We start from the raw sequence: 25,294 nt of genomic DNA, 5'->3' as shown, positions 1-25,294 counted from the left end.
GTATGAACCAATCACAAGTCAAGGACGAGCGAGTTACTTCCTGTTTGTAGCTTTTTAGCTTTTGAAAAGCTCGTGGTTGATTGAGATATTCTGACTTGTTGTAAAAGTTAAAATCATGAATATTCTTACTCGCTCTAAGAAACTGGTATTGACGGTATTTAAAAGTGGAGTTTTACTTGAACAAAGTAGTGTTTTTAGAGGCGTCTCTTCGGTCTCCACCTCGGCTCGTAGTGATGGTCCGTTTTCGCCTCGACGATTTACAGCAAATGTCTCTTCGTGTCCGCACCGGCATCATGTATCTACACTTCTCTTAGACACAAAAAGATTTTATTCAGAGATTTGTCAGGGCAGCAGTGATTCAGAGAAGAGCACCGGAGTGTCTGAAGAGAAATCACGCGAGATGGACAGTGATACTAGTGCACGAAGGCAAAGTAAGTAACGTTAGCTGTTTAACGTTAAGAACTGAAATGTTTAGTCGGTCAATAGATCAACTGCTCGATCGACAGCGATAGACAATTAATCACGAGTAAATATTTTGAATGATCAATTCTCTTTAGTATTTTTGTATTTTTAAATCAAAAGTGCTATTTATATGATTTTATCATATTTGTTCTGCATTTCTTTAACATGTATAATAGTAAACTGAATTTCCTTTTGTTTTGTTGTGTTGGCCGGGCTAATGCACAGTAATATTTTTGGATGCGATGCTTTGGGATTTGGGAAACTGCGGGGGGAATTTTTCATTGAGTTATAGAAAAAAAATAGTGGCAGATTAATCTAATGATAAAAGAAAAGAAATTTAGTCATGAGTTTGGACCCCGTGAAATTGTAAGGGCAGCTACTTGTTAATCCCCCCCCTTACTTTCCAAAAATAGTACATCAGATTTATCTAGAGCCCAAAGCAGCAAATCCTCACATTTGAGAAACTGGAACTTTTTTTTGTTTGAAATTCATTGAGTGTTTCAGATTTTGAATTGTGCCTGGCCTCTTCAGTTTTTTCTGACACTTAGCAGACTTATAACACAATTTTAACTGACCTGTAAGATAATCTGTGAATTGACAGATAACTAAAAATGGTTAGTTGCAGACTTAATGTAATAGATTAAGAGCCACAGTCACCGTGCATTGCTTTATTTACTGAATGTATTTCTCTGTTTCAGTACAAATAGCATTTTAGTACCTACCGTGCAATGATTAAAATGAATATAGTTCAACCTTAACATTTTTGAGAAACATTTATTGCTTAATTATTGTCAGACAAAGTCTTTCACTCTTGTTTTCTCCAGGATCTCCTGAGACGTTCACCCTCGATGTGCTGGTGTCTCTGCTGCGTCAGGAAAATGCAGTGGACATCTGTGTGATAAAAGTACCAGATCAGATCAAATACACAGAGTACTTCATTGTTGCCAGCGGTGTATCTCCAAGACACCTCCGTGCAATGGCACTTTATGCCATCAAAGTGGTAACTGACAATAATTTCCTTATGGACAAGTGTTGATATGTGCAACCTGTGTTTGTTTTTAAAACTTATGCGGTGGCTGGTTTTCCTCCAGTACAAGTTTCTAAAGAAAGATGGAGCTCCACATGTCAAGATAGAAGGAAAGGATGCAGAGGACTGGATGTGTATTGACTTTGGTCTGTAAAACTTAGAAATCCTATCTTCTTATACCTAATTTAGACAGTTATTAATATGAACGAATGTTTGTTGATAGAGTTAGCAGCAGTAATCACTTTCTGCTCTTCTTTGTGTCTCAGGGAATATGGTTGTTCACTTCATGCTACCCGAGACAAGAGAAGTGTATGAACTGGAGAAACTTTGGACTCTTCGCATGTATGATGAGCAGCTGAAGAGTATACCCCCCGAGAAGCTTCCAGAAGACTTCATATATGATCTTGAAGTCACAAAGTGACAAGTCATCTAAGATGGACACAGACTTTTCTACTTCTTTGGGACACTGGATACATAATCTCCTATCTCTGTGAGTAAAAATAAAAGGTGATTTTGTCACTGAAAATTGTCTTTAGTCAAAAACCCCCCCCCAAAAAAACAAGCGTTTTGGATTGAGATATTTGACTGAACTGAGCACCAGTACCTTGTGGATGACTGGTCCCATTGGTCACATTGATTAATTGTATAGACCTTTCTTTTTCATATTTGCACCATTAGAGGACATCAGGTGGTATTTGTAAAACATCAGCGTATATTTGAATGATTTTGGGGTATGCTGCCGAATATATGTTATATATATTATATATATGTTTTACCATACTGATATGGTCAAAAATAAATTATTTTAATACAATTCTAAATCTTTTCAAATTATTTTCTGAATATTTTCTTGTATTATCACAGTACAAGTGAATTTTACATTATCATTTAAACTGAAAGTAGGCAACCTCTTGTTGTCAAAAGGCATGACATAAAAAAAATGTAGCAGAGTTATGGAATACAGACTCATGAAAAGGAAATAGTACCAGAACTTCAAAGTTGTGCAAAGTACATTACTATATAAAGTGCACTCTCACCCTTCCCGAAAAGTTCCCATTAACCGAGTTGCTGTCAGCAAAGAGTGAGATTTACAAACATTTTTTCAAAAAATTGATTTATGGGTCACAAAAACAAACCATTCTCGTTGATGCTTTCAACCAAATCAAACAGGTAGATTGCTCCTCCGGGGAAAAGAGAAGTTGTTGCTCAAAGTATTATTGGTGACATGCTTTTCGCTCAGCACTTATGTGTGCGGAAAGATTGCTCAGTGAATTGGTGACATACTGAAAGGTCGGTCAGCGCTTGTGTAATTCAAAGAAATTCGACAGTCTGCAACTGTGCAGTCTTCAGCTAATAGCCAGTATTGAGGATACAACGTATGTTATTAATAAAAAGTATACTGACAACATTATAAAACTAATACGTCAGCATTTTAAGATATCCTTCACCAAGGTCTCTGTAGATATTTTGAGTTTCTGTCATAACATTACATTAAAATACACTAATAAATTATTGCTGAAGATTAAAAAGGTTTTATGAAGGCGAGACACCCCAAGTGATTTTTTTTTTTCATGCACTGGTCATTTTTGAGAGGGTGGGATATTTTGCTTTCACAATGTGTCTCCTTTCAGACTAACTGAAAGAAATTGTCCAAAATACACATTTAGGTGTTTATTTGAGTTCAGATTACTAAAAAATGAATTTTATTTTTATTTTATTTTTTCATGCACTGGTTAATTATGAAACTTTGAAAGATTTCAATTCTGGAAATATAAAGCTAATAAAATATAATATAAAATATAATGCTAAAGTGCATATTTACTTAAATCATATCTAATTTGCATATGTCAACATGAAATGAAAAAAAAACTTAAATAAAAACAAATACTTGAAAAATATCCGAATGCAAGGAATCAACTGGGGAAGTTTCATGGTGGCATCTTTTTTTTTTTTTTTTTTAACTCTAGTTTAAGAAATCGAAATTGATTTTGTTATGGCTGTTTATAGTATTTTCTGATTTGAGATATCCAAAATCCCTCTGTAAAAACCATTGACTTATTTGTCAACAAAAATTAGACAAGATTTTGTACCTGACTTAATCAAATGTTTGTTTTGGAACTGTATGCAAAGTCTGATGGTAGATCCAAACTGCCCCAGAAGCACAACTACCACATGACTGCACGCTCTCTCTCTCCCACACACACACACACACACACACACACACACACACACACACACACACACACACACACACACACACACACATACACACACACAAAAACTGTCATAACTTCCTTGCAAGTGACCATTCTGTATGATTGACTTGTTTTAAGTCATGCTGGATCTGAACATTAGCTGAATGTAAAAATGTAATGAAGCGGGAGATGCCTGCGCAGAGCCTGATGGGACTAGATGTTTGAATGTTTTTGTGCCTTGCGGTTGTGGTCTGAAAGTGAAGAATGACTCAAAAGATAAGAATTAATCTCAACAGCTTCAAGTAACAGAGTTTCCAGCTTTACACCATCAGAAACGCCCTAAAATGCAGCTATTGGACTTTAAAGTGTTGATCAATATTAAATATTCATAATTTATCTGATGACTGACACATTGACACACTGTCACATTTTCATTTTGTAATGGTGGTACTTGTGAGATTGCACAGAACCGACTGATGCAATCATTTAGTGCAGTTCAGTGTGTGACCCTTTGTGTCACAAACTATTAAATCAGCTGGGTTCTAGCAGATTAGCAAAATGACTCCAGAGGGAAAACTGAAATGAGTGAAGAGCAAAGATTAGTTCTGTGTTTGACTCAAAAGTTGCCAGTGTGGCTAATGTTCTCATTAGCTGCACAGCCATTTTACCCGCTGTTGTGTCGCCGTTAATGGCCATGATGTTAATATCCTCTATGATGGAGGAGATTGAAGGAGATTAGTTTGCTTTTGGAAACAGCAGATCATCTGTCTTCCATAGTGGATTTATTGCTGTTTAAGGTATATTAGGTGGCACAAAATTGTTAACTCAATTTCACCACATCCTTTATTTGCAGATAATTCCATGTGTGTGCATGGCAACCACAGAGAAATTAGCAAATTTATCGGATGCTGCAAATTACTCCCTGGTATGCAATTGGCTGCAGATAAATCATTTATCTATTCAACCCCCAACCAACACTTCAGTCCCAGCTAAAAGCCCCTAAAAGCCTCTGTGCTGTTCGTGTTGTATTGGTGATTTCAAAGAACAAGTAGAAGGAGTAAATATTCAGATTCTCAGTCTGCGTCCTACAGGTGGGTTGGCATTTGATTGCAATGCTTGGTGCTCTCTCAGTGGAGGGTCTTTATAAGAAGTGTTACCAGAGAGCACATCTACTGTATCAGACATGGCACCAAAATGGCTCTCTGTGCTTTGTCCACCTGGCTTTCATTTGTCACCAATGTACTGTGCCAGCTGATGTGACCTAAGTATTTAAAATCAGGCGTTTTTTTATTAGCCTTTGTCCATACAGAACATCCATTCATTCACAAATAAAGGTGATGAAAAGTTCTTGAAGACGTTGGCTGGTGACTCTTCAGAAAATGACAAGTAGTGCTTTATGTATTATTGTAGGAATAGGAGTACTGATATTATCCTCTACATATGCATTATATTTCAGATTTGCCAGATTTATTACTCTGCTTTCTAGAAGTTTTGGAGCAGTCATGATGACATTTGTAGTGACCGTAAACAGGATATGGGAGTGATACTTTGATTTGTGTTGTCTATTTAAATCATTATATGAAAAATGAATACATTTTTAATAAGTGTTTAATGTGAGGCTAAAAGGGCTTAGTTCTTATGTACTTTTCCTTTCAAGACTGTGCTTGCCCTCTGCAAGAGTTCTGATATGACTGTCATAGGAAACGACAGCACCAATCTACTGTCAAATTTCACTAGAGTGCTCTTCAAAGAAAATAGTTACCATTAAAGTAATCTTACCATTTAGGGGCCGAAAGCTTTTTGTGCCCTCTATCAGCCTGGAATTGAAAATGTATAGGTTTGAGTGATTTACTGGCCCTTCCTGTTTGATTTGGTGTAATTTGGAGCTTTGTTGCTTTTTTGCTTTGGCCAAAAGTCAGTTGTGTTTTAAGTCGAGTTATAAAGCCACTGTTTTGCATTCGTGTAGATTATATACATGAGATCTTAAGAGAATGCAAAAAATATATATATTTATATTCACATACATGCAGGGTGTCTACAGGTTCTTATATCGTCTTAAAATGACTTAAATCCAATTTTATTTTAGGTGAATTGTACCTTAAACTTAATTACAACAGTGATGCAACACTGATTATGTAACATACTGAAAATGAATTATAATGTATTCAAAACTGTGCTTACTTAATAAAAGAAACAATTACTTTTAAAAATTCAATTTTATAAATATTAGACTGTTTTTCATTTAACTGAATCACTTCTGTAAGCATTAAACCAAAGCCGTGCATAAAAAGATGCTTTGATTATCATGTGATAAAGACTATATCTGCCTTTTCTATTATTCAAACAATTTTATAACGATACATTTTTCAGATTATTTATGCACAAGTAGTTCCAACACAGAATTCCAATCAGTTTGCCAATAGACCTTGGTGCAAACACCTTAGTCCTGACCACATCACTGTTGTGCCATAAATGACGTTACAGCACACCCTCTCATGTAATATTGCTTCATTAAATTCATGTTTCTTGATGCAGACACCCCCTCTGCATTTCTCCATAAAATTAAACATCATTTCCCCAAACATATTTCATCTTAATGTGAAAACAAGAGACCACCATCAGCCATTTGAAGTTACACATCATTGGTTTTATTGAGGCTTGTCATGCTGGCTGTGACTCTTAAGTGGACACTCTAAATTAACAGATCCGTCTACACTTTTTCCCACAACTTTGCCAAGGACTACACTTTGATATTAAAATGCACTTTTGGAACGGATAGGAAAGGATAAACTTGCTGTAATCAAGAGTAGTCTCTTTTCTACTTTTTAAACATGAATCGTCTATATTGTGTACTTAATGTTGAAGCAAGATTGATTAAGGATAAAATAAGCACATTTCAGATTGTTTGGAATCAATTAACTGCACCTCTAAATTAAAGACATTTGCTGAAAATGGAGTTGATCATGCTGTAAAACACACATTTGTGGTAATTCAGGAATAAGAATATCTTCAAAACACACCTCTGCTAAAATGATTGAAAAAAACAAAACAAAAATGTACACCTTCAATTCAAATCATTGATGTTTTAATGAATTAAATGTTGTGACATCTTACATGTTTTGGTCTTTTCACAATATTGTAACTGAGTATCTCCATTTGTTTAACTGTCGTGACATTCAGGGATTACCAAACTAATGAGGCCGAGATATTTCTCAGGAGTACCCTAAAAGTGAATGAAATGACCCTCCCTCCCCATCTGACACACAGTATAAAACACAGGCAATGTTGGGAAACTGGCAGAGGTGCCTTCAACAGCGAGAAAATCGACCACAGCAGACTTTTCAAGTGTTGCATTGTAATGTAAGCCGTCTTTTTCATTTCTCACCTTTTCATTGAAATGCACACTTTTTTTTATTGTATGTCAATAAGTAATGTTGGATCTGGAAGCTTTTATGGTGGCATACCAATCCAATATAGAACTTCTACTTTTGATTTTGGCATTGTACATTACTGAATAATTATTTTTATTTAATGATGTGTTTTGACTCTCTTTTCCATGTGGTCCAGGATTCGCTCCAGCGCTGTGATGTCGCTGGGTATTCTGGCTCTCTGCCTGCTGGCTTGTATTCAGTCTGGCATAAACGCATACCCTGCCAAGCCTGCTAGTCCCCGGGAAGGCGCACCACCTGAGGAGCTCGCCAAATATTACTCTGCATTAAGACACTACATCAATCTCATTACGAGACAGAGGTTAGTCCTTCGGTTGTTATAACATGCTTTAAGTACAGATGATTTTGAAAGTACATGCAAAGTACTGATAGATTGCCTGAATCTTTTTTCTGCATAGGTATGGGAAAAGAGATGTCCCAGATACTGTATTTTCAGACGTGTTTGTGAGCGAGAGCACAGAGAGTATTCCAGGATCAAACTACATAAGGTAAGTTATTTCAAAATGTTGCTTTTTATACTTTTTTGTTGTTTTATTTTTTATACAAAGATTTTTTTTTTAAACTGTATGTGTTATCTATGTCAGTTTTTTTGTTTGTATTTATGTATGGTATTGTATGATAAAAAGTGTGAGATAAGATACCAGAAACATTCCATATAATTTAGTGTAATTCAATGCAATAGCCATGTAATAAATCTATTCATGTGAAGCTGATGATGGTCAGTCTATGTTTACACTGTTGATAAGAGTTGATTTTTAAAGTTGTAGTTAGTGGTGGTATCGGATTTTGTTACATACTATTAACAGATGTTTTTTAAATACACTTTCTTACTCTTATGTGTTTTTTAAAACAAGAAGACTCACATACTGTAGGTTTTAATATTTGTCAAAAACAACATTTCACTTAACTTCCTTGTGTTGTAGGTATGACGGGCTGCCACTGTGGTGATGCTGCTGCCACTGTCATTTGCAGGTCGACTTAACCGTAAAGCTGCTGCCATGTCTGTTACTGACATCAATTGAACATGTACTGCATGGAATAAACATTGTGTAATGCAACTATTTTGGCCTATAATATTGCCAGTGGTACCCTAAAACATAATATTGACATATTAACCCATTGTCTCTCTCAGGCTCATTTGTCCTAACAAACATTTAGCTATACTACCTTGCCTGCCTGCAGTGTAGGTATGTCGATCAATGTAATGTGTGTCATCCTCTTGTGGAGTAACAGTGCTCTCTACCGGTGGATAGGCATCTAAACATTTTGACAGTTTTTCCAAGTGGGGCAAATACCTTGTAATTCATCTCTGCTGCTAGTGTTCTTTTCCGGGGAGAGTTAAATTAGAAATTAACTGTAAATTGAGTTCACCATAGTGTTGCATTTATTCCACTTGTAATATCAAGCCAGTTTAGATGTGCCTCCACCTTACCTGAAAACAGATTAACAATTTAATCCAATTAAGTGGCCTGGATATATCAAAAGCAAATCAGGTAACACAGTGAATTTGGTTAACTCTGTTATGACACATGGTCCAGGCTTCTAGCTCTCTATAACTATGCAAGCTCTGTCTCTCTAAAGACACTTCAGTGCTGCTGAATTACCAGATATGGTGAATGGGATATTGCTTGGTGCTATGTGTGGTGCAAATAAGATTACTTGTGGGCAAATGTGGGGATGGTATATCACAGATGCCATTAATGGTTGCATGAAAAGATATGATGATATGTGAACAGATATATGAACAGGCCTAAAGTACATAAAAATATCAGTGTATTTTTATTGAGTATTAGAAAATGGCTGGGGAGACCACCCAACAACCCGCTATCACTGGTATACAAAGTCTTCAATCAAAGGCAGCCAGAGGGTATGTGGCATTAATTTTTATGGGTCATTGCATTTTGATGGTGAAACAGTGATTTAAGAAACCGTGGAGGCTGTTTACCCGCACATACATTTTCACAATTACCGGTTGTCGTTGTGGGGTAAAGTTTACGGTAAATTATATGGGTGGGTTGTGCAGGATTTCAATGTGCTAGATATAACTTGAGCGGCATTGAATGTCATTAGCACATCACAGTGTAGCTGGACGGGGCGCAGGCAGACTCACACTAACAAGTTACTATTGCGCAAGAGGTCTGCATATTAGGAAACTGCAATGGAGGGAAGCATGAAAGCGTGACTGGATGATACTAATTAAATCGGGTAACGTATCATTCATTCATTTTACCAGACACATAAACAACGTTCTCATCATGGGACCCTCTAGTTTATTACATACATACAACCAGCTAACATTAGCTAGCTAGTCCGAGCCTCATGATGTAACGGTTAGCTACTAGCTAATGTATTGACTTGCTGCCAACTGTACCTCACTACTTCTCCTTCGCAACATGAAAGGGCGAATTAAGTTGTGCAAATTTTGCCGGCTTGTCTGTACGTTTGTGGCAGCACAACAGTGTCTGTTTGTGTTAACGATTTGTAAGCGCACGCCGGTATTTGCTAGCAGTAATTAGCATCGCTAACTTGCGTGCATACGAGCCCCAAACTAGTAATGGCCAGCACCAACTTGGTCGGACATTAGTGGAGTAACGCTAAGCGCCAATGAGGACCTGACAACATGTAGCTGCATATCGCAAATGATATCGGATCGTTGTGCGTTAACGTCAACACAGATGTTTACCAACACTAATTAGCTACAAAGAGCTAGTGATCATTTTTAGCTAAGTTAACTCACATTTGAGGTGGACACGTGCCCAGTGCGCATGTAGCTTGACAGCACGTTTTAACAAGTGCAGGCGACACGTTTCGTGGAAGCTGATTTCGGTTTAGCTCCAGTGTCATGACTTTGGAGCCGCTAGAGAAACGTAACTGCCACCACGAGTATCTTGCGCTTACTGTCCACCTCGCTGCTCCTCGTGGGTCTGATAAGGAGTGTAAGCGGTGCCTTAAGCAACTGTGTGCTTTCTGCGTCAACTCTCTCTATATATAAGTATTCTTCTTATTTTGCGCAATGTATGAACATCACATACACTGAAAAACACAATATTTTAAGTCTCCATCTGCTGGTGAGTCATCACAGTAAGAGTATGCGTAATATGATGTTTATTACATTACAGAGGAGACTGCATGTTAAGTAAAAAAGTGGATGTATCGATATTAGTTATAGGCAAGTGGGTTGGTTTTTTTTTTTTTAAATTGGCATATCGGGTATCAGCAAAATATCCATTATCATGCATCCCTAAAGTCTATTACAATGATTTGGCCGATAGTATTTTCATTTTTCAATGAACTAGCAATAGTGATACAAATCTCTTAGTTTAGAATAACTATTAACCAAGTCTTTTTATAGGAGAAAAAATAAATTAATACATCACCATGCCTGATCAACTGGCCTAGCTCTAGTCTAAATATTACATCAAATAAATAACCAGAAAGTCAAAAACAAGTGTTAAGTGTTTCAATTCAGTCAAAAACAATGCTTACTGTATTACTGTCATTGAATTTTGACATCATCAGTGGTGATGCATGGATAAAGTTAGTTTCACATCTATAAACTTGTAATCATGGTCAGTGTTACCTGAAAATTGTTCTTTAATCATTGGAAATATTGAGGTTACTGAAAAATATTGTTTTTGATCTACTTAAAAAATTTTGGACATTTGCCTAATTTTAAAGTTGAGAACATGTTATTCAAAAATTGCTTAAAACAATAGAGGTTCCTGCACATGGAATATGCAGTGCTTAACAACAGAGTATTTGGGCAGCTCCAATGACTAGAACTATCTTCATAGTAGTTCTGTAAATCACCACAAAAATCCCATAAATTACATTTTTTAAGTGACTTTATTAAGGACACAGACAATAGTCTTTGTACAAAAATACAGTAAAATACAGACATTACATGAAAGCTTATTGTTGTTACAAGTTTTGATACTTTTAAATCCACAGTCACTCCTTTGAGCTGAGTTTGGTGATGGTGATAGTCTTGATGAGCAGACTTTGGTCATGTGATTAGCTCAGCCAATTACAATGGCTGTATTACAGTGCCACTATATTAACAGGACAGGGTGGGCAATGAAGGTAACCCTGGGGCAAAGAGGACCTTACTTACCAGCATGAGATGTTTTTGTCCATATTTAAGAGGGCTTTTAAGTTGTCTTGGACTATGTCACTTAAAAAAAGGTGTAATGTGATTTTCCTTCCATTCACCCTTAAGTCCAAAGAGTCCAGATGAGTGTTTTGTAGAAAACGTGGGGCTCCGTGCTGGGAGTGCTGCACTGATGATCTGAACACGATTTGTAGGTGAGTTTGTGCCTTTCTTGTTTCTCCCTGACTAACACATACATGTTGAGTTTCATGTGAAGACAATACAGTGTCCTTGATCTAACAAAACTGTATTACACTTTCAAGTAGGGGTCGACCGATATTGGTTTTTCAGGGCTGATACTTATACCGATAAGTTTAATGAGACCGATAACTGATAACCGGAACCTATTTGCATTTACAATAAAAATGAAAATATTTCTGTTGAAATTTAGAATTTGGAATATAACAAACTCCAACACAAAACTTTGTTTAATTGCCTTCAGCAAATATTTAATCAAAACTGAAACTTTCAACATAATGTCCCTGCAACTTTTTGAAAATTTTATTTTATAAACTTGAGTGAAAATTTAAATAAAATATGAATAAATTAAAAAATAGCTCCCTGAAGTTTTACAGAGTCAAAGTTCCTCTCATGCTGACAGTTTCTTTGCATGTATTGCAGACTGCCTTCCCTGGTGTTGGCTGAGTTTAATATTTATACTTTTTCATTAATTCATTTTTATTGGCGATCATTAAAATAAAATGCTGATACAGATAATCGGCAGAATGCCAAATATCAGCCCCGATTATTGTCCAGGCCAATACTCTGTTGACCCCTACTTTCAAGATCTAAAATAAATCATTCATATTTTTGCGTTCCTCCTTTTTGATTGTTGTAATTCACTGTTTACCACCACTTTTCTGTGTCAATACTTCAGATGGTCCAAAATACGACTTCTAGACTTCTAACAAATGCACAACGAGGTCACAATTTTCACCTAGCCACAGTGAAATTATTGAGGCCTTCTGGCTCTCCCAAAATCGAGGTTTAAAACGATAGGAGACCGTGCTTTTGCAGTAGTGGCCAACACCCTGTTGGTTTAAGGAAGCTGTTAAAAACTGCTCTTTCATAAGCAATTTGTCCTGTAATGGGTCTTTACCCTCTGTGTGCCTTTTATTGTTTGCACTGTACAGCCCCTTGCGGTTTCGAAAGGCGCTTTATGAATAAAGTTTACTTACTTAGAAGGGGCCTATGCTCAAAAAGCCCATTCTTCTGTTTGTCCACCCACCCACCAAGGCTTTGGTAGGGCTGTTTTTGCCTCACTCTGTTTGGAGATCATGTTTGCACAGTCCCCAAGGGCCTCCCAGTGTGTGGCTGGCACAACCTTTAGCCAGAAGGATGGGAGACTTATCCTTTGTCATTCAATGGCCCTCTTTGTCATTCCCTTAATTCAGAAGTGCTCTTTGTGCTGACATGCATATAAAACACCATCAGTACAAATGTTTTATGTTTTGCAAGCCATGCCTCCATCTGCATTTGTTTCAACAGCAACACATGCTAGCTTGATCAATAACATGTCATAGCTTGTACAGTATGGTGATCTTAGTGTTCAGTGTACTGACTGAGCTGGTTTCCCACCTTCCTCAGCCCTCCAGTTGCTCTGGTTTCTGTAAGCGGGCAGTTGGGTGGCTTTTGACCAAGACTTTCTCCATCCTGAGCAGAGGAATATTAAACATGACTGTGGCCAATGCAAAGTCTGGCAAAGGTAAGCTGTCAAAGACAAAGTCCGAACTAATGTTTTGCACAGAAACTGTTGTAATGTTGTCTGCAAAATTTTACATTTCATTATCATTTGAATGGTACTGTGCCCACTACCCAGAGATAGTTGTGTGGGTGCTGCTGCCTCTGAACTTTCACATTTGTCCCTTTATGACATACAGTTACTACACATGACAGCAACAACAAACACAACAAACATATGATTTACTTGCAAAACAACTAAGTGTTTAACCCCAAAGTGATTGCATTTATATCTGTCTGTTTCTATTTACAAACTGTCTGGTGAAAAAAAAGCAAATGGACAGCTTATTCTCATAAAATGCATGACAAATCCTGTTTTAATGGAAAGATAAGTACATGGAAATACAATTTGTTATTAATTTTATTAAAAATCACTGAATATGAATTTACTAGCTGTATTTGTCTGGCTCTCGGGCTCCAGTTTCTTGCTGTGTGCTCTCAGCCTTTACAAGGCAGATCTGTTAGTAGAACAATTGCTTTGTGACTCTGCGTGCTTGTTGCTGCTGCTGCAGTGGAAATAAGGGATGTTCTTTGTGAATTGGCCCATTGATAGCCTGTCCACTTATTGTTCTTGCCTTGTAAGCTCTTATTATAGCATTGTTTTGTTGTTGTTTTTTGTCATCTGCGTTTTCATTGGCTAGGAATTTTAATTATTACTGGCTATGAGCTGTTTGTAACTAACATTTCTGGCTGCATCACAAAGCAGTGACTGCCCAGCTCAAAAGAAGTAAGGATTGTGGTTGTTGGCATTCTGTTTGCCCAAAATCACTGAAGTATTTCTTCTTTTTTTTTTTACCTTCAGCCATGCAGCAGGTACTGGACAACCTGAAAGACCTGCCATCAGGCTCAGGAGCCAAAGATATTGACCTCATCTTTCTCAGAGGCATCATGGAGAGCCCCATCGTGCGCTCCCTCGCCAAGGTAAAAACCACACACACAGACACACAGATGTAATTTCATTAGTCATCAAGCTCTTTCTTTTCTTTAGCTGAGGAGCAGATGTCAAAGTGAGCCCAAATTAAGGTGTAATAAGTGTTGCATGTCACCACACATCTTGGATGACCACTGCTTCCTGGCAGTGTACCTTATAATGCTCAACAACATATTTCACCGGCAAGGCAATGCGAAAATGCTTTTTTTTTGTGGGAGGCAGGGGAAATATTCAGGTTCTCTCTTACTTATAAAATATGATTTTTTTTAACAAGGGTGTGTACAAAATTGTTTATGTGCTTCACTGTGACGTTAACTAAACTAATGTTCCGGTGTTGAGTTTAAATTACTTGCAGCCAGGTAATGTTTTCTGGCCAGTGTAAGGTCTAACTATGCTTATTACTAGAAGAAAGAAATAAGCATCACATTTGCTTTGTACAGGGTGGTAAGTGGCACACTTCCTGTTTTTTTTTCTTTACATATTCACTCAAAAGGAATTTAAAGCCTCTGCTTCAGCTTGAGTAGATGAAATTGTTCCTTTTTTAACACCAGTGAAACTGGTTTTAACACAGCTAAAAGAGGTTGACAGCATGAAGAACGAATGGCTTACATAACATCTCTGATGCAAATTGAGGTCATGAGGTTCATCTACTATATCTATGAATAGAACCATTTCTAAAGAAGACCTGTCACAAAGGCGAGCTCTTGTCCTCATTTCTAACAAACGGAGCACTGCTTTCCTTGAATGTTAATCTGTTTTCCTTCCTATGTAGTTTGGTGTAATGCCATATCATAGACCCCCTTTACACCTTGCATTAAAATGTGCCTTGTATCCAGATTGTATCTAGACATGATTTAACCTGATTATAATTACACTTGGTATTAATATGTGTCTCCACTCAGTAAAGTGGTCATTTTTATATAAAACTCTGCACAAATTCAAGTTCCATAAAGCTTTCATGAAGACAATCCAACCACCATCAAACGATGCTGAGCAAACTCTGCCTTCATTGATTAGTTTTAAGCCAACTAAAAAAAATCTATCTCAGTTTAAGTGTAGCCTACGCTATATTTAGAATATTTCCATCGCTTGCCTTAAAACAGCCCTTACCAACAGGGATTTGAAGCCGTTAGGCCTACATCTAAAAAAAAAACTCCATTGAGAAACACATTTTACTGAACAGTGGATTTGTAGGTTACTGCTTCATTAATTCAGCTATTGTGGAAATATAGTGTAAACTTAAAAATATATTGTTTTTTTTTTTAAGTGGCTAAACTATGTTTTGCTGTGGCCTCGTCCCCAGCAGTACATCGCTTCAGTGCAAGTGTTTTGGGACTGTATTTATCAGAGGAGGGGGTTGGCCAGGGTGGAACTTATTTTATTTGAATTAAATATAAAATACTACCTTTTCAAGTTGTATGTCCCTCACCTAAGCCAAAATTAAAAAACACAGGTTTTTTTCAGTGCTTACATTTAAAAAAAAAAAAAACCTGACCCGTTTTGCATTACCCCCGCCCCCCTCATAAGTGACGAATAGTCCATTTCCGTGAACACCGAGGGAGGCCACCTATGAGCATGTGCAGAATGCCTAGTCCAGTAAAAGTCCAGTTTTAGTCGGACTTACACAATAATTCGACTTTTTCTGACATTATGTAAACATACTGATTTTCTTGGAGAGTTCAATTGGAAAAAATATGGTCAGATTCTTCATAACACCAGCAATTAAACAGTCAAAGGTAAAGCAGACAGCATGCTGGAAAGACTTTGGAGAAGAGAGAGCAACTCATTATCATGCATTTTGGAAATGCCCTGGAATCCATAATTATTGGAGAACAATTAAAGATAAAAAAAAATGTAAACATTAAGACTGGCTTTAATTTCCAGGTCCTATACTTGGGAAGGATGCTACAACAGCTCCTTGTCCAATATGAACATTTCCAGAACAAAGCTGGTCAACAGTAAAAGAGCGATCGTGAAAAAATGGTTTAATCAATAGCCACCCTCTATAGTTTACTGGTTTAAATTTTGTTATGAAAAATGTACCTTTAAGCTGAGATTCGACAGCCTTATTTGAAAAATGTTTTAAAGGATGGAATTAGTTTATTAAACAAGAACTGATTTTAGGTAAAACTTGTGCTGTAACCGAGATCTGGGTGGTGTACTGAATGAACCAGTGTATTGCTGTGTGCTGCCATGCCGTGTATAGCTGAGGATATTGCTGCTGTTCCTCAGCGGGCCCATAAATCACAGGCCTATAGTGCAATTTATATAGTAAAGGCTGTTTGTAGTGCACTCTGCTGCTGTCTTGTGGGCCCGAGCAGGCCATACAATATTTAAGGCCTTTATTATTATATACAAGGCCACTTTAGGATGTCTTAATTCTGTGTGTGTTCCTGGCAGTGATGCATCATATGGGCTGTGCTAGACTTATGTGAAAAGCCAAAACCAGTCATTTGAAGAGGTGTTGTTGTACTGTGATACACAATGACAATTAAAAAAAAAAAAAAGTTATGACGCAGTTGCCTTTTTCTCTATTTATTATTATTACTATTAGGATTATTATTTAAACATTGTTCACATGGTTTGGCTTATTTGTTTATGCGCTTGTCTGCATGTTTTTTTGTTATTATTTTGTTTGTTCATCTGTGTGGCTTTGTTTTGTCAGTACTAAAAAAGTGAACAGTGTAAGAGGCTTTGTACCTGATTATTTAAATTTAAAAAAAAATAATAAGAAAAAAAATTAGAAAGAACTAAAACAATGTTTTCATTGTTAAAAAATACAGCTGAATAGGGTACATAGGGTACATTTCCTGATATTGTCTGCATTTTCAGAGACAATATTGGGAATATTGGTCTGCAAAAAAAAGAACCAAAGCCCAGTGTATGCTTAGTCTAGCTGGTGAATGATTTCACAGTGAAATGCTTTTCATATTATCTTGAGTTGCCAAACAATTTACTGTTTCACTAAAATGAATGAATTCCAGCTAGTGGGACGATAGCTACCTTAGGACAAGGAAACAAGAATTATTTTAAAGCAATAGGTGGGGTGGACAAAAAGTGTTGTGTCATAAATTAATCAATAAAATTATGTTTCCCAGAAAGTAAAAATGTTATGAATATGGTATGAGAACACCAAAAAAAAATGGTTAGCATCCACCTGCTCGACAAAGATGCTGGATGTGTTGTTCTAGCCTCACCCTCACCGTTATGTTTTATCTGCTTTAAAAATAGTAAAGGGTTATATGGTCAAAATACCAACATAAAATAGAGATTCATGATTTGGAACCCTCACCTAAATTCTCTAATTCAAAAATATAGGATGATTTTAATTTTATGTTCTGTGTTTCAAGCTCTCAGCAAACAGCCTAATGCAGTGGTCATTTTTTTGTTGCGTGTGTGTGCGTGTGTGTGTGCAGGCCCATGAGCGTCTCGAGGAAGTAAAGTTAAAAGCTGTGCGGAATGATAATGTTCAACTAGTCACGGACATCCTGGACTCTCTCAACAACCTGCCAGAAAAAGATGCTGCCGCTGCTGAGCTCGTCAAAATCCTCCAGGAGCCGCATTTTAAGGTACCTCAGACCTCATTCCTCTCGTACAGGTATTAGCTATTACTGGGTGTAAGGGGAGTGAATGGCCCAGAGACTTATAGAGTAAATGGTTTCAGTTGTGTACTATTTGTGTGGGAGTGGATGTCAGAGCTTGTTTCAGAAACCATTGGCTAATATTCTCTGAAGTGGTGGCAGTTCTGCTTTCTTGTAGCCCTTTATATTTTCAACCTCTTACAAGCTGTGGCATGGGAGGGTGTGGGTGTATTCCTCGGGCCAATAGCAGGCTGAGTTATGTGGGTAAAGTCGGGGGGAGAAGCCTGTGACACCTACAGTTTCAGTAAATCTTTACTTTTGCTGATGCAGTCTGTAGTCTCTGACCAATGCTAACTCTATGATGTGGCTGCTGGGGTAAGAAAAGGAACAATTTATTTTACATTTATCTATTAGCCATCTGATCTAATGCAGTCATGAAAAAGTCTTTATATGAAGGAATGTGCACATTAAGGTGATTTATGTCTTCTCTCTTTAATGGAAGAATATACAATGCATGTTGTAGTGGTATTAACTGTTAGTAGCAATGATTGTTGTCTTTCTTGGTGAGAAACATGTTGGAAATGTATTTCGAATTACCTTAAAGTACGGATATCTCTCTCTTTTTTTTCTTCTTTTTCCTGACTTAGTCTTTGATAGAGGCCCATGACAAAGTTGCTTCAAAGTGCTATGAAATGCCCCACGCTACGGTGAACAGCAGTGCTTTGTTGACGAGTTCACTCATGCCTGCTGATGCTGTCAGGATGATTGGCATCCAGAAGAAAGCCGGGGAACCACTGGTGAGTTAGCCAGGCATTTATATCAACCACAGCTCCGCAGAGGGAACGTGTTAAGTGTTTTACGCATGTCCTCTATTACTGACCATGTGTTAGAACAGGGTGACGCAGTTTTACACAGTAACTTGACAACTGTTCCTTCTTTCATAGCAACCAGACTGACCAACCCATTAGATAGACCTCCTGTGTGATTTATGTAGTGCTGATGTACGATACTAAATGACTCTTACTCTCTTTCAGGGGGTGACGTTTCGAGTGGAGCGGGGAGAGATGGTGATCGCACGGATCCTGCACGGCAGCTCGATTGACAGGCAGGGCATGCTGCACACAGGGGACATAATCCGTGAGGTGAACGGTCGCGAAGTTGGTAGGAATCCCCATGAACTGCAGGAGCTGTTGGGGCAGTGCAGTGGGAGCATCACCCTCAAGGTCCTGCCCAGCTACAGAGACACACCGGCACCTCCACAGGTGAGACTGCAATTTAACAACAAAACAATAAAATATTGTTACACTGGAAAATCTGAAATATTGAGTACTTCTTTTTTTTGAGGAGCTCTTTTAAACATGATGTAAATCATTAAATCAGTGGATGAATTGCACCAGAGAACAGAGTGTGCAGGACCTGGTGTGCCAGGTGTACAAGGCTGTTTGGAGTTGTACTGTACCTGTTAGGGATCGGGCAAAAGCTGCCTGACCTGGGTGACCTCAGAATGCCAGGCTTCTGAAAACTGAGCCCAGTGAGGGTCTATTAATAACACTCCACACATTATCTGGGACACACACCACTATTCACAGGAGCACCCCCTCTCCTTACAGTAACAGGCACACACAGCAGCTGACACCGAGGAGCAGTATGTCGGGTTATGTCAGACACTGACCTTTGTGCTGGGGAGGATCGAATGATCTCATTCTACTGTTTGGTTATGTGCTTGTTGGGTCTCAGTTATGTTAAGAGTATAATCTTGTAAATAAAAGTTTTAATTAAAGAAAGTCTATAAATATTACTGCCTAATTAGATATGGTGAGTGTTAATGGGAAAAAAAGACATGCACATTATTATCATGTAACTTTATTTTAACATTTAAAGAGTTGTCAAGACACATTATATGTTATACAGCCATGGCACTGGAGATAAAAAATAATAATTTTTGGCACAAGGTAAACAAAGTGTTTTGTTAACATTATCCAGCTAAATGTGACAATGTAATTTTATAGGGATTTGAAGTATTGCTGAATGCTATTGTATATGTTTTGTATGATTTGAATTGTCTGATTTAATTGTCTAATATCTTGTTCTTAGATTTATCTGAAGCCCCATTTCAACTATAATCCGGCCACAGACAACTTGATCCCCTGTAAAGAGGCAGGCCTGGCCTTTTCCAAGGGAGACATCCTTCATGTAGTCAACAAGGAGGACCCCAACTGGTGGCAAGTGAGTGGACAGATTTTGCTCAGTGATGGTTGTAAAGGACAGTCCTGCTTAGACCAGAGCTGCATAGTTAATAGACCGAATCACAATGTTTGTTTACAATAACTTCTCCTTATAACATGCACATTAAAATCAGTGGTGCTGAGCAAACACTGCCTCAGTTGGTTGGTTTTTAGCCAAATAAATAAAGGCCCATCCAGAAAAATCTATATCAAGTTTAAGTGTATGCTATATTTAGAATATTTTCACATCTTTGCCTTGCTGTTAGCAATGATTTAGGAAATTCAAGTTGTTACCTTAAAGCCATCTGACTCCACTGATAAAAACAGTACTTTTACTAAGCAGACCCTCGCAAGTTCCTGATCTACTGCTGTCCTGATCAATAATAAGTATAAAATAAAGCATCGAAAAATATAGTGTACAGTTAAACTGATTGATTTTTTAAGGTGGCTAAGATACATTTTGTTGCAGCCCCCATCCAAAGCAGTACTTTAAAGTTTATTTGCCAATAGATTTGATTTATTAATGACGCTATCAGAAAACATAAAATTAGCATTGCAGAGACGTCAGATAAGTCAGTCCATTGTGTTTAACTATGTGTCTTTTACAGATCTCTTACAGATGAAAATGACAACAGAAATAAACAAGTTAACCAATTTCATATGTCTTTCAATTCAAATTTGTCACTAATTGTCTACCCCGAAGTGATTATTAGCGCAACGTCAAAGTGATTTGGAGGATTTGAAGTGGGGTAAAACTGACAGTTGAAAACTGCAAGAGATGGCTAAAGATGAGGAAGATGTGGCAGGGTGATCCTTCACTATGTGAAATATTTAATCCAATCATTTTTCCACTACTCTGATGTCCATGTAGGCACGCAAAGTTGTTGGTGGAGCTACTGGTCTCATTCCCAGTCAGTTCTTGGAGGAGAAGAGGAAAGCTTTTGTGAGAAGAGACTGGGATACTTCTGGTACAGGTCAGTTCAAATCATGCTCACACAGGTCAACTCATTCACATCGTGCTCCCGGCTACTCTCTCATGTTTAGTCATCATAATAGTCAGGAAGCTCTTAAGCACCACTATGTGGTGATCTGATGCTCTCTTTTTTTATTTGTCTCAGGGATGCTCTGTGGAACTGGGAAGAAAAAGAAGAAAAAAATGATGTACCTCACTTCAAAGAATGCAGGTGTGTATCACCATTGGATCTGTGATCTGTATCCTACAAACAAGAAATTTTGGGAAAAGTGCATAGATTACATTACAATGCTCAGTTAGCCTGTGAATTGCCTTGGACAGAATTTGACCGTTATGAGCTGCAGATCTATGAGGAGGTAGCCAAGATGCCGCCATTTCAGAGGAAAACGCTGGTTCTGATTGGAGCCCAGGGAGTAGGGAGGCGGAGCCTGAAGAACAGACTTATTGTCATGAATCCTCTGCGATATGGAACCACAGTACCCTGTAAGTGTGAGAGACAGACAGCTGACGTAGTTGCATTATCTGCAACAAGATTCCCCGCCAAGGTGACACATAACACTTTTTCTTACCTTTTACCTTCAGTCACGTCACGCCGTCCGAGGGAAGAGGAGAGAGATGGCCAGAACTACTGCTTTGTGACGCGGGAACAGATGGAGAAGGACATCAAGGAAAGCCGTTATCTAGAGCACGGCGAGTATGATGCCAACCTTTATGGCACCAAGATCGACTCTATCCATGAAGTGGTAGCTGCAGGCCGTACCTGCATCCTGGACGTCAACCCCCAGGTTAGTCAAAGGCACATGCTCTTAAGAGATGTCTCTTTAGATTGTTTTTTCCCTAAAACTTTGGTTGTGACACTTTATTTTCTGCTCAGGCCCTGAAAGTGTTGAAGACTGCTGAGTTTATGCCATTTGTAGTGTTCATTGCTGCTCCTGAATTGGACACACTAAGAGCTATGCACAAAGCTGTGGTAGATGCTGGACTTACGACCAAACTACTCACGGTAGGTTTTTATAGGATTTTAAGAGATTGTTTGGACTTTTTTAAGGGAGGTTGTATCAGGTACTTATCCATAGTATTCCATCCACAGCGTAGTATCTGCAGGACATGATGGTTGGAGAAGCAGACTTAAGTGCCAGCCCAGTGTACTGCTGTGGACAGGGGCAGCAGCAAAGTGCCTTTTAGCCACTGAAAAAGAAGCCCCGCCTAAAAAAAAAAAAAAAAAATCTAGTTTTAAATGCACTTTTGATCGGTTAGTTTGTGTTGTATAATCACTTTGGTGAATTTGAAGAACCCTTGATAAACCCTTTTAAACCCCAAAGTCACACAACAATACAAACAAACTGATCAAGGCAGTGCTAGACTAGAAGCTTCTGTGTTCTGCGAGATAAAATTGTTTGTTTGTGTGAAAGGAGTCTGGTGGCTTTGAAGAGAGCAATATAATGGGATCAGTTCCCAATTAGAAAGGGCTCTCTGACAGCAAGGTAAATTGGTGAAAATATTCTAAACATAGACTACACTTAAACAAATACTGTTTTTTTTTTAAGTGGCTAAAATACATTTTGCTGCTGCCCAGTCTACACCAGTTTATTGCTTAGCTCCCAAGGTGGTTCTCTGCCTGCTTCTCTAAATTGGGGACTGATAACTACTGTAGGTATAGTGTTTTTGTCAAATAAAAAAAAAAAATCAAAGCTCATAGTATAGTATGTCATTAAAACAAATCACAGAAAAGTCAAGAAAAGTATAGTAAGTTGTTTAAAGAAAAAAAAATAATGTAAAGATGTGACAGAAAATCACAATAAATAAAATGTAGATGTAAATAAAAATTTCAGGAGTATAGTATGTCATAAAAAAGTCAGATTTTATGTATGCAAGCATGTTGGAAAGTTTAAGTATAGCATGCCATAAAAGGTGAAAAAGAAATTGATTATAAAGTATGTCATAAAAAGTAGAAAAATGTCACAGTAAACTTGCTATAAAAAGTTTAAAAATAAATAAATAAATAAAATAGTATGTCATAAATGCCATCATACTATAGTATCATGTAAAGAGAATAACAGTCATGGTACAATATGTCATAATGAGAGAGGAATAAAACGTCATACAGCACAGTATGTCGCAAAAAGTGGGAAAAAAAGACATAGTATAGTGCGTTAAAACCAGTGAAAAAAAAATCACAGTATACTATATCACTAAAAATTCAGTAAAGTATGTCATGAAAAACATAGTATAAAACATGTCATAAAAAGTAGAAAAATTGTCATAGTACATTATGTCAAGAAGTGCAAAAAATGTATGTATAGTACATCATAAAAGTCATAGTTTAGTGACTGTTAAGATAAATTTATGCTATTTTGTATGTAATACCCAAGTATGACTTTTTTGTGCTACTTTTAACGACATAGTATAGTATGAATTTTTTATGCTATTTTGGACGACATATTATAGTATGACTTTTTGAAGTTATTTTAGACAACATACTATAGTAGGACTTTTTAATGCCATTTCGGACTATATGCTATAGAATGAACCTTTTATTCCAAAAATGTTGGAAAGTATGTCATAAAAAAAAGGTAATGCCCTGAGTTTGGATCTCACATACAATCGCAATTTAAAAAGTCCCAACTATCCCTTCAAGCCTTTGAAATCAAGATTAAACTTTAACTGGTCATTGGTCATAATTTGTTTTTCCCTCCATCATCCCAATAGTTTATTTCTATTTCATTAACAGGAGAACGATTTGAAGAAAACTGTGGACGAGAGTGCAAGGATCCGCCGGGCATACAGCCACTACTTTGACCTGACTATTGTCAATGACAATCTTGACAAGGCCTTTGACCAACTGCAGGAGGTAGTAGAGCGATTATTCATGGAGTCGCAGTGGGTCCCAGTTAGCTGGGTCTACTGATGTTTTACTCTCCACAGGACAGACATAGCTGTCTGAACTGCTAGGCTTGGGATGAAAGGGGACACCTGAAGGGACAGAGTATTCAACACTGCACTGCACACATGGACAAAGTGTTGGACATCAGACCTGTGTTCATATAGGTCACGCACAAAGCTGCATAAGAGTCACCTTGATCTGAATTGCCAGATTCTTTTCTAGCACACTATGCAACTCACAACACACAGTAAGTGTACTTATTTATTGGCAAGATTTTTTTTAAATAATCCTTTCTATTAATATGGATTGGAAAAAGATACTGGCCCCTGTGTCAGGATGTTTTTAAAAGCAAATACAATTTTTACCATTTATCTGTCTTACATACAGATGTGAATTTTTATTTATTCTGCAATAATGAGGAGTGCTTGCTCACTGAAAAGAACAATACCTCAGTGTTAAGTTTACAGTGCATATGCCTGCCGTACTTCATCTCATTTTTTCCACTATAAAACATGTAGATTAGTGTCATATTTTAAGACCCTTTTCCTCCTTAAGGTTTCATTAATGCTCTGCTGTCTTTGCAGTTGAAACTCATACCTGCAAAAAAACACTTTGATATTGTACAGAAGGAAAAGTAAATCTGTAGTGTTTGCCCATTATTTCTTTCACTCAAGCACAACAGATTACATTTAATATGTTAATGGTCAGACATTTGAATCATGTAAGTATTTCAGACCGTTAGACCTGTCGATAAGGTGCTGTTTTTGTGTTTGAAAAAAAACTTTCCACAGGACTCTTGAACAGGGTACTGCATCTCAGACAACCATCCCTTTTGATGTGATATTACTAAAACTTAACTGTTTTAAATATAGTTCATATTTACCTATAAAAGGTTATATTTTACAAGGTTTCAGAAAAGATGTATTTTCAGATGTGAAATAAATAACTGGTGTTTTCTACCAGTGCTTTGGATTTTCTTTGTTCGTCATAGAAAATGTCAAAGTATAGTATGTCGAAAAAAAGTCAAAAAATGACATGTCGAAAAAACAGCTGAAAATCACATGAAATAGCAAACCAAGACACGTCATAGGATAGAATGTTGCGGACAAAAACACCATAATATAGGATGTCGAAAAAACTACAGAAAATGGCATACTATAGTAAATGTCAAAATATGACTTCCAAAAAACAGCTGAAAACCACATAAAACCACATAAAAGAGCATGCTGAGAACGCCATAGTTTAGGACGTTGCAAAAACGGACACAAACACTATACTATCCTATGGCATTCTCGACATGCTCTTTTATGTGGTTTCTAACTGTTTTTGGGACATGTACATGCACGTGGACCCAAAAACAGCCATCACATAGAATGTTGCAAAAAGGACCAAAAACACCAGAATTTGGCGTGCCGAAAAAACGTAAATAAATGCAATACAATAGTATGTTGAAAAGTATTTAAATTTGACATGTCCGAAAAACAACCGCCCAGAATTGCATGCTGATAAACGCCATAGCATAAAAAGTTGCAAAAACGACCAACACCACCAAATGTAATGAAAATGCAATACTATTGTATGGCGAAAAATGTCAAAATTTGATATGTCCCAGAAACAGCAAAAAACAGCTGAAAAGGGCATAAAATGGCATGCAGAGACACGCCATAGCATAGAATG

The 25,294-nt window shown here is 37.4% G+C and overlaps 3 protein-coding genes across 6 annotated transcripts; all 3 read left to right on the top strand.

Moving 5' to 3' along the window:
• Window positions 1–35: 35 nt before the first annotated feature.
• Window positions 36–7,012, top strand: malsu1 (mitochondrial assembly of ribosomal large subunit 1). 3 transcript variants are annotated; one of them, XR_006105964.1, is made up of 5 exons: window positions 36–431; window positions 1,287–1,462; window positions 1,554–1,635; window positions 1,756–1,979; window positions 6,952–7,012. XR_006105964.1 is itself a non-coding variant. In XM_042489710.1 (4 exons), exons 1-4 carry the CDS (start codon window positions 116–118, stop codon window positions 1,908–1,910), a joined length of 729 nt encoding a protein of 242 aa, XP_042345644.1. In that variant the 5' UTR covers window positions 36–115; the 3' UTR covers window positions 1,911–2,283. The 3 variants fall into 3 exon arrangements, 1 of the variants encoding a protein (XP_042345644.1); XR_006105963.1 differs by lacking the exon at window positions 6,952–7,012 and adding an exon at window positions 6,865–6,951; XM_042489710.1 differs by lacking the exon at window positions 6,952–7,012 and having other exon boundaries at window positions 1,756–2,283.
• Window positions 6,959–12,951, top strand: LOC121945505 (peptide YY-like). Of its 2 annotated transcripts, XM_042489711.1 has the most exons (5): window positions 6,959–7,044; window positions 7,252–7,434; window positions 7,532–7,621; window positions 11,353–11,438; window positions 12,871–12,951. In XM_042489711.1, coding segments are annotated over exons 1-4 (348 nt in total). In that variant the 5' UTR covers window positions 6,959–7,042; the 3' UTR covers window positions 11,426–11,438; window positions 12,871–12,951. The 2 variants fall into 2 exon arrangements, with proteins under 2 accessions (XP_042345645.1, XP_042345646.1); XM_042489712.1 differs by lacking the exons at window positions 11,353–11,438; window positions 12,871–12,951 and adding an exon at window positions 8,057–8,185.
• pals2a (protein associated with LIN7 2, MAGUK family member a) lies at window positions 12,875–24,555 on the top strand. The gene is made up of 12 exons (XM_042489708.1): window positions 12,875–12,988; window positions 13,826–13,944; window positions 17,371–17,523; window positions 18,183–18,332; window positions 18,570–18,797; window positions 19,630–19,761; window positions 20,632–20,734; window positions 20,879–20,944; window positions 21,055–21,216; window positions 21,316–21,518; window positions 21,608–21,736; window positions 23,465–24,555. The coding sequence occupies exons 1-12, from the start codon at window positions 12,958–12,960 to the stop codon at window positions 23,639–23,641; spliced, it is 1,653 nt and encodes a 550-aa protein (XP_042345642.1). The 5' UTR covers window positions 12,875–12,957; the 3' UTR covers window positions 23,642–24,555.
• The last annotated feature ends 739 nt before the right edge of the window (window positions 24,556–25,294 follow it).

Source organism: Plectropomus leopardus, chromosome 7 (genome assembly GCF_008729295.1).
Source record: "Plectropomus leopardus isolate mb chromosome 7, YSFRI_Pleo_2.0, whole genome shotgun sequence".
NCBI classification, from domain to species: Eukaryota; Metazoa; Chordata; class Actinopteri; order Perciformes; family Serranidae; genus Plectropomus; species Plectropomus leopardus.
The sequence above is the reverse complement of the archived record's forward strand: the minus strand, read 5'-3'. Positions and strand labels throughout refer to the sequence as shown.

Excerpts from the sequence above, each read along its gene's own strand:
- malsu1 (XM_042489710.1), top strand. The coding sequence starts at position 116 with ATGAATATTCTTACTCGCTCTAAGAAACTGGTATTGACGGTATTTAAA. Across the intron at positions 432-1,286 it reads TACTAGTGCACGAAGGCAAA|GATCTCCTGAGACGTTCACC; the intron begins GTAAGTAACGTT and ends TGTTTTCTCCAG. Across the intron at positions 1,636-1,755 it reads CTGGATGTGTATTGACTTTG|GGAATATGGTTGTTCACTTC; the intron begins GTCTGTAAAACT and ends TTTGTGTCTCAG.
- LOC121945505 (XM_042489711.1), top strand. Across the intron at positions 7,435-7,531 it reads AATCTCATTACGAGACAGAG|GTATGGGAAAAGAGATGTCC; the intron begins GTTAGTCCTTCG and ends TTTTCTGCATAG. Across the intron at positions 7,622-11,352 it reads CCAGGATCAAACTACATAAG|TCCAAAGAGTCCAGATGAGT; the intron begins GTAAGTTATTTC and ends TTCACCCTTAAG.
- pals2a (XM_042489708.1), top strand. The coding sequence starts at position 12,958 with ATGACTGTGGCCAATGCAAAGTCTGGCAAAG. Across the intron at positions 20,945-21,054 it reads CCTCACTTCAAAGAATGCAG|AATTTGACCGTTATGAGCTG; the intron begins GTGTGTATCACC and ends TGCCTTGGACAG. Across the intron at positions 21,737-23,464 it reads TTACGACCAAACTACTCACG|GAGAACGATTTGAAGAAAAC; the intron begins GTAGGTTTTTAT and ends TTTCATTAACAG.